At 42.2% G+C, this 8,158-nt stretch overlaps 2 protein-coding genes across 3 annotated transcripts in view; one reads left to right on the top strand and one right to left on the bottom strand.

Moving 5' to 3' along the window:
• myo1ea (myosin IEa) overlaps positions 1-8,158 on the bottom strand; it is a 52,222-nt gene that overhangs the window by 450 nt on the left and 43,614 nt on the right. The window lies entirely within an intron of this gene.
• ccnb2 (cyclin B2) lies at positions 4,483-7,591 on the top strand. Of its 2 annotated transcripts, XM_027007400.3 has the most exons (8): positions 4,489-4,964; positions 5,430-5,549; positions 5,637-5,888; positions 5,968-6,126; positions 6,197-6,433; positions 6,787-6,927; positions 7,002-7,112; positions 7,197-7,591. In XM_027007400.3, exons 1-8 carry the CDS (start codon positions 4,947-4,949, stop codon positions 7,305-7,307), a joined length of 1,149 nt encoding a protein of 382 aa, XP_026863201.2. In that variant the 5' UTR covers positions 4,489-4,946; the 3' UTR covers positions 7,308-7,591. The 2 variants fall into 2 exon arrangements, with proteins under 2 accessions (XP_081562124.1, XP_026863201.2); XM_081705998.1 differs by having other exon boundaries at positions 4,483-4,964; positions 5,430-5,888.

The following is an 8,158-nucleotide window of genomic DNA, read 5'->3' as shown; positions in this document are numbered from 1 at the left end:
TACGAGCCTCACTCCCTACCACCTTTCGTTTATTCCCCATGATAACAGCAGGCAGGAAAAGGGGAGTCTGTGTCTCTCACACAAAGGTGAGCAGCATAGGCTGGCTGTGCTGGAAGCAGGCCCGGGATGTGCCACTGCAGACGCTGCACACCTTTTCGCTTCCTTATGCTTTCATGGAGCTGAAGAGTTTGTTTAGGTTTGGGCCGGAGGACCGCAGCCCACGCAAATTAATCTGTTCTGGGAATAAAATCTTTTTTTCAAAGACTCCTTGCATTAAGTATATGAAACAATCAGTGATGAAAACGTTCGTCATTACCGCCATGATTATGAAATTGACTTCCACAAAGCCGCTTCCTGTTGTTCTGAGGACAGCCTCACATTTTGGCCCCATTCATCCACGCAGCCTTCGGTCTGAGCTGAGCTCTCTTTAATCATAATCTCAACACCATGGAGCCCAAGCCTCCAGGACACAGTTTCCTCTATAAAGCCATTGTTTTCAGCCCAGCCCACCTCCATTAGTGAAACACCCGCACCTAATGTAGCACAGCACCAGCAACTCTTGTGCCTCAGTGCCCGTTTCTTGACGTGAGGGCAGGGCAGTGTGCCCAAACGTGGTTGTGGTGTGGTGTCTGCCCTATATATTCACAGCCTTCTCAGCAAATACCCTCCAACAGAAGGCAAGTGTTATGGCCCTGGAACTGAGTCTTACTCTGACCATGGGGGACTCTGGGTTTAAAAAAAAAAAAAAAAAAAAAAGAAAAAAAAAAAAAAAAGAGGAGGTAGCTTCATAAAAAAATTAAAGAAAAGAAAGAGGGAGGGCTGCTTTTAACATTGAGTCATCAATCCTCTTCCTAACTCTTAAAACCATAGAGGGGCAGGTCTACTTATAAGGCAAAAAATGTGGCTGAAAAAAAATGTGTTTGTGTTTTTCTGTATGTTGCTTCCAGACCACTAATTTGGGTCTAACCTTTCTAAACCCTCCCCATCCCCTACACCCCCCTGCTCCAACCCCACCTCTCAACACGATTATTACACATCAGTGAGTCCAAGCTTTTTAAAAAAGGCAAAAAAGCAGCAAAATAACTTAAATCCACTTTGCAAACAGCTTATCTGTGCTGCTCAGAAAGGCCAGTGTCAGGAATGGAATGTCATCAGAGGTCAAATTCGAGGTTTGAGTAAAGAGCCTGTCAGATGCTTAAGGCACGTCTACGTTTGCACCAGCCCTTACTCGGAAGCGAGCTCCCACTTGCCAGAAAGCAGGATGGTGAAAAATCCCGCCTCTCCATTCCTCTGAAATTCCACACTGTTTTACGTAATAACAGGCAAGTGATTCTTTCCTACAATAAATAAACAAAAACAACATAACAGAGTACGTACGAGATTTGACATGGAGGTCAAACGCAGTCTTTTGATGGTACATGCAGTGGTTTAAATGTTACAATAAAAGATGCCACTAGTAAGATACTAGAGCGCTAGCCCAGACTCCCCTGGGGCTCACCCTGTGAGCCTGCAATGTGCCGCTGGGCTGTGGAACAAAGTGCATGTTGCCCCCACGGGGCCCACAGCAGCAGCGCCCCATGGCACCAAGGTGGATACAGATTTCCGAACGTAGAGGATTGTGAGAGACTGTTTTAATTCCCTCCCCAAGGATTGCTATGTAGATCCTATAGATGTTGAGCTACCTTGCTAGTAGCAAAACATAGAATGTGGGAGCATTCTGTTGCATGCCAGTTAAAGGTACATTGTGTACTATCAAGGTAAATAGAAATAGTTCTATATTTATTATAATAAAAAAAGAAACTAAAACAGTGATTGTTGAGCACTTAAGAAAAAAACACTTTCTGAAATAGAGACTGTAAGGTTTTTGGCTGTTTGGGTTTTTTCTGTTTTGTTTAAACTGCTATAAATGATTCAGCTTCAATTTTAAACTTCCATGCTAATTTGCTTTTATTGGAATCATGTGAAACGAATCTCAGTGTAATGCAATAAAATGGTACTGCCAGTGCTGCCATAGTTACAGAAACGCTGTAAAATCTCAAGGCCTTACATCAGGTTCAATACATTATGCTGTGCGCATCTGAGGTATTCGAACAAAAAAAACAACAACAGATGTTAATACGCAATATGTTAAAATTGATGGTGGACTTGCTGTGACCACACCACCAAGCCCCGGTAAACCGGTCATCATTTAGCTACACAAATGTTGCGTGACGTATATGAAATCCGCGGAGCTTGCGTCGTTCACAAAATAGCGAAACCAGAGAAAGATCGTGGTAATGTGTGACAAGATGGTGACAGACCTGAACATTACTTAAAACCAAAGCATCAGCCTCATCACTGATTAGACCCACGACCCATCAAATCAGATATTTTCCAGTAAATCAGTGTATAGCGTTACCCTAAGAACCAATGTGGATGCGATGTAGATCCAAACTGCTTCCGAGGCTGGTTATTTAACAACAGCTGCCGGGTTACTAAAAGAATCGTGCCGCGTAAACAGACGCAGAACATAAAAGCTCTCAAATCAAAGCTGGTTTTAAACGCGTGTATATAATATGACCATCATAACTTAAGAGCACTGGCCGGTTCGTGCTTTAACGTAATAACGAAAACAACGTTTCCAAGCTATCCTCGCTAGGTTAACTCCTTAGTTAGCTAGGCAGGCAGCGATGTTTTCACTCAAGGAATGTCTTAAGTAAGAAGATAACAATATATCATACGCGGTGCTATACAAATGTAATATGCACGTCGTCGACATATAATCATTTAATTACGTAATCGGGGGGGGAGGATGAAAATAACGAGTATTAGCTTCCAGCAGCCACTATAACAACTCAAATGGGCCTGGGCGTCGTGGAGCAACACTCAGCTCGCAGCTCTCAAGCCAAACAATAGCTGAACGTTACTAGTCAAATTTACAACCACCAAACTGGTGTGATCACTTACCTCTTTTCCCTTTTATGAACGCTGTCCTTTTTCCCCGATAACTTTCCAGGGCATACGGAGTGCGATCCGTCGAAATGAGTTCGAAAGTTGAAAAGCGAGTTGAAACGTCAAGTGGGGTTGTGAAACTGACAAGTCACAAAACCCAAAAGGGCCTAACGTTAGGTTAGCCAAGCAGCTAGCTGGCTATGTAGCTAGCTAACGCTAGCTCGTCAGCTCTCTCGACGATTCTCTTGTAATCAACAAGAAAACAGACTTACGCTGCTATTTTAACAACGTCTTCCTAAAACAAGACAAACAAACGGTGACCATGTTTTATGTATTTGTCAAATATGATAGAAATTCCTCCCCGTTTGCCATCGGGTCCGAAATGAAGTCCCCATTCCTGCCTCTTCGAGGCGTCCATTACACCGTTGTTTATAGATGGAGGCGAAACTCACTACTCGCGCGTAGCTCTCTCGCGCTAGACCTGTATGCAAATAAGCGAATTCTACCAGAGGAAATGTTTCGACACTTTTGCGACATATTCCCACGCTTGACGACCACGACACAAAAACAACTCCTGACTTGACGAAGATGGGATTAACACACTCACATACATACACATACAAATACACACACACACACACACACACACACTTTATATATATATAAAAACTAGTGGTGTTTATATATATATATATATATATATATATATATATATATATATATATATATATAAATATATAAACACCACTAGTTTTTATTTAGTTTTAGAAAACGATGTAAGAATTACTTTACTGTAAATAAAATACAATGATATGCCTGTTACTGTTTTAATCTACTTGCGAACCCTGGCACCTTATGCCCTCTAGTGGGCCTCCCAGGATGGGAATACCAGTTTAAGAAAAGTCTCCCTTTAAACACTGTGCATAGTTCTTTTATTATTATTATTATTATTATTATTATTATTATTAATAATAATAATAATAATAATAATAATAATAATTTACGGAAATATGTTCGATTTCGATGCTCTTTATACACAAGGGGACTTATCTTAATGTTAGCCATTTATGGAACAGTTATGTCTCGTTTTAAGTTTTCATTTTTTATTATCCACTTTCTTTCAAATCGATCGTTTTATTTATATTTGAATACTCTTAAAAACTTTCCTGAGGTGATAGTTCTCGGAATGAAATAATCTTTTTTAACCCTTTAATGTGAAGAACTCGCTACTCTATATGAGAAGTGCTATGTCAACTAGACTTATTTGCCTATTAAGTATTCTATATCATTGGATGATGTAATGAAACATCGTTATATTTAAACGTGCGAGAGCAAAAATAAAGACAACAGAATTAATAATGTAATATTCATACATTTATTCTTATATTTATTTGTGTAATTTGTGTACAAGCAATGCTGATTTAAAAAGTAATTCTATAAGGTATCTATGATTATCTATTTTCTACTTAGTCTCCTACTGCACAGCAATTAGCAAATAAATTTGATGGAGCTTTCAGAGTCAGTGAGCAGAAACGTACAGGAGCGTGCAACAATAATTTAAACTCTTTCCAGAAAGTATTTTTTTTTCTTAGTGCGAAACACCGTAGAATTTTTTTATTTTCACAGTTCTTAAATAAAGTCACAACGCACGTGATTTGATATGAGTTTTCAAACACGAGGCACAGAATATTTTGAGATATAGTACGATCCCTTTTATTATATATTCAACACACCACTGTTTTTGCGCAAGAAACGAAGTGTAATTAGCTAGCGGGTTAATAACCATTCCCGGACCAGAACCTAAAAGACTATTGGCACGTAACCTATCTTTGGTAGCCAATGAAACGTGCGCATATTATGACGCAGTGTCCAATGGGAATCGAGGGAGCGGTATTTGAATCGTGTCGAAAGTCCCCGTTTTTTTTTTACTGCTCCGGGTAACGACACCAGTACGAGAGCAAAAGCAGGCGAATTCGTTACGGTTTTTAAGCTGCCAAGTAACTTACGCAATTGCCATGGACATTCGCGCTATTGTGAGTACTCGGAAAAACGAAATGGAGATATTTGTCCTACGATGTTGCAGCTGTTTGTGGGCCTTGCTAGTCACGGTTGCTAGCTAGTTTGAAAGCGTTAGCTTTGTAAACACAGCGTGCTAGTCCTATAAATGCTAGCTATGCTTCTAGTTTTGTAGCAAGTGTTTAATGTCGCACCCGATAGGCTCGACTATGTTTAGCTGAATGTTAGTATTTGAAGCGCTGTGATATAGCGTTCTACTAAAGCTAGCAGGGTAGCTAGCTAGTATGCGGGACGACATGGCATTGGCTACCTATGCTGCTGCAGAGAACACAAGCACAATGTCTGAATGTACTGTATGTTGATGCAAACGAGCCTTGACTTACCTAGCCAGATAAATAGCTTTCTAGTTAACGTAGCTGAAACTGTTGCTGCAACGTTGTTTACGCTCTTTTGCCTGCCTAAAAGCAAGCATTTCGTTTAAGCACCGGAATGCGGAGAACCCGGCACCAGTCGGTGGGAAGACTGTGGCCGCTGCTGTGGGAGCGAGAAGGGCTGTCTTCAGCGAGCTTTCCAATTTTGCCGCAAAACCTGCGAAGGGCACGGTATGTGTGGTTTCGTGTATAGTTCGTTTTGCCTTGATTCTCCCCGAATTGCACTCGCTTTCTATATTTCGCCTTTCTTGTGTTCAGAAAGGGATCAGGTTGGCAGCTCAGCCAACTGCCGTGCAACCGAAACGTGTTCTTTCGGCGTCGGAAGCCCTCCTTCCTGTTCCAGTTATTCTGCCTGTGCAAACCGACGTCTCCATGAAGGAGGAGGAGCTGTGTCAGGCTTTTTCCGACGCGCTGTGCCCCGTTGAGGATATCGACAAAGACGATGCCGAAATACCCCAGCTGTGCTCCGAATACGTGAAGGACATTTATGCGTATCTACGAAGCCTTGAGGTGCGTTCACGACAATCCAACTAAGCAGCTTTTGTGACCTGTGTACTGAGCGTCTTTGAATTTGCGTCATCTGTTGCAGGCCCAGCAGGCAATACGGCCAAGATACATGGATGGCTATGAGATCAATGAGCGCATGCGTGCTCTTCTGGTTGACTGGCTAATCCAGGTGCACTCCAGGTTCCAACTGCTCCAGGAAACCTTGTACATGACTGTGGCCATCCTTGATCGCTTCCTTCAGGTAAAATTTCTCAAATGGGCAAAAAGAAATGCAATAAATGCCCATCAAATTTACACTTGAATCTATGCAGGTCCAGCCAGTGTCTCGAAGGAAGCTGCAGCTAGTGGGGGTTACTGCTATGCTGGTTGCTTCTAAATATGAAGAGATGTACGTTCCAGAGGTCGGGGACTTTGCCTACATCACAGACAACGCCTTTACCAAACTCCAGATCCGAGAGATGGAGATGCTCATTCTCCAAGAACTGAACTTTGCACTTGGGCGGCCTCTTCCCCTTCACTTTCTCAGAAGAGCTTCAAAAGCTGGAAATGTAAGGACTCTTGATCTGGTTGATCAAGTGTCAAGGAACTGTACAAAGTCCTTATGTAATAACTCCAACACTACTTGGATGAGGTCTACCTACCATCTAGAACTCCCATTGACAATGTAACTCATGGTGTCTTTTTGCCACTGCCATCACCCCCGGGAGGGCTTATTCAGTTTGGTGTCTAATGCACCATTGACTTTAGTTGGCACAACTATTGGCTCAGCTTTGCTGCTGTCTATTTCTAATCGCTCCTGTTTATTGGTTCTCAGTCACCAGCTTAAGCATGCAAGCCATTTGTCTCCATGGAGGTTTGGTCTTGCATTTTGCTTCTTTTTTTTCCCCCCCCCCACCTCAAGGCGGATGCTGAGAAACACACACTTGCGAAGTACTTCCTTGAACTAACCCTGCTAGACTACGACATGGTCCACTATCATCCATCAGAGACTGGAGCTGCTGCCCTCTGCTTGTCTCAGCTTGTGCTTGATGGGCAGAAATGGGTAAGGCCTTATTCCCTGCAGGGGCAGCTTTAGTTTTAAAGGCATCTGTTACTTAATGTGTGCCTTCCTGTCAGTCTCCAACACAGGAACACTACACAACATACAGCGAGGCCCACCTGAAGCCCATAATGCAGCACATGGCCAAAAATGTGTTCAAGGTTAATGAGGGGCTCACAAAATATGTGGTAGGTCCAGCCAGAGCAGCTAGCCCTTTCTCAGCCTCTCTGCTCTCCTGTTTGTATTTTATGTAAATTCTTGTACACTTGCAGGCTGTGAAGAAAAAGTATTCGAGCAGCAGACTGATGAAGGTTGGCCTGCTGCCACAGCTGAAGTCAGCCCTGGTGAAGGACCTCGCTGCTCCGTTGCTCCAGCCCTCTTAATCAGTCCAAGGGTTTCTGAATGGATGAACACTACTGATTGCACTTTATTCCCAATTGGCCAGTGGAGATGGACTGCTGCTTTTAATGTGCACATGCATGTATGCTGTGTAGGTGTGTATATGCAAATAAATGTTTTACTTGTTGACCATTTTAGCAACACTTGTGAATAGTGATTTGTTTTCTTAGAGGTTTTTACTTTTTTAAAATGTTCATTGTCTAGGACCTTGAGTTTCACCCTGTGAGGTGAACCAACTTTTTTCAATAAAAGGCCAAAGATGTTCTGACTAGTTATGGTTTGCACTTTTAAAGTTCTTGATCTCTATGCCCAAGACATCTACCAATATTCAGCAGCTGCTGCATGGACCCAATTTCTAAAAGTACCTGGCTAGCTTTTTTTTTTTTAAGTGAAAATATCAGGCTTGGCTTGTTTACAAGGAAAAATGTGGGTCTGTCAGTGGGAGACACCTAATTTGTCAAATCATCTTGTACCTGAGATTTCAGCTCAGTTATTTGAATACAAGGGTTGGAAGTGGTTTATTTTTCCACTCTGTTTTAAAATTTGTTTTGAGCAAAGGGGGCACAAGAGGAGCTGAAGTTTGGACATAACTATCCAGCCATAAGTGGTCCTGTGCTGAGAACCTGGCTACCAGTAAAGTGTGGGTAACATTGTACAGGGTTTTTTCATGTGAGTATAAATGGAAAATGGCTGCTGTTCTGTCCTCTTGACTACTGTTTTAATGAAGTTACCTGCTATAGATGTGGAATAGAATGTATATAAATGCACCAGATTCTAGGGATCCATTTGTTGGAATGTAGTGGGTTGTCAATGATGGAGATTCACTGTCAGTTGC

Source organism: Electrophorus electricus, chromosome 23, assembly GCF_041902795.1.
Source record: "Electrophorus electricus isolate QZ-2024a chromosome 23, ASM4190279v1, whole genome shotgun sequence".
Lineage (NCBI taxonomy): Eukaryota > Metazoa > Chordata > Actinopteri > Gymnotiformes > Gymnotidae > Electrophorus > Electrophorus electricus.
This window is presented reverse-complemented; position numbering and strand designations above follow the sequence as displayed.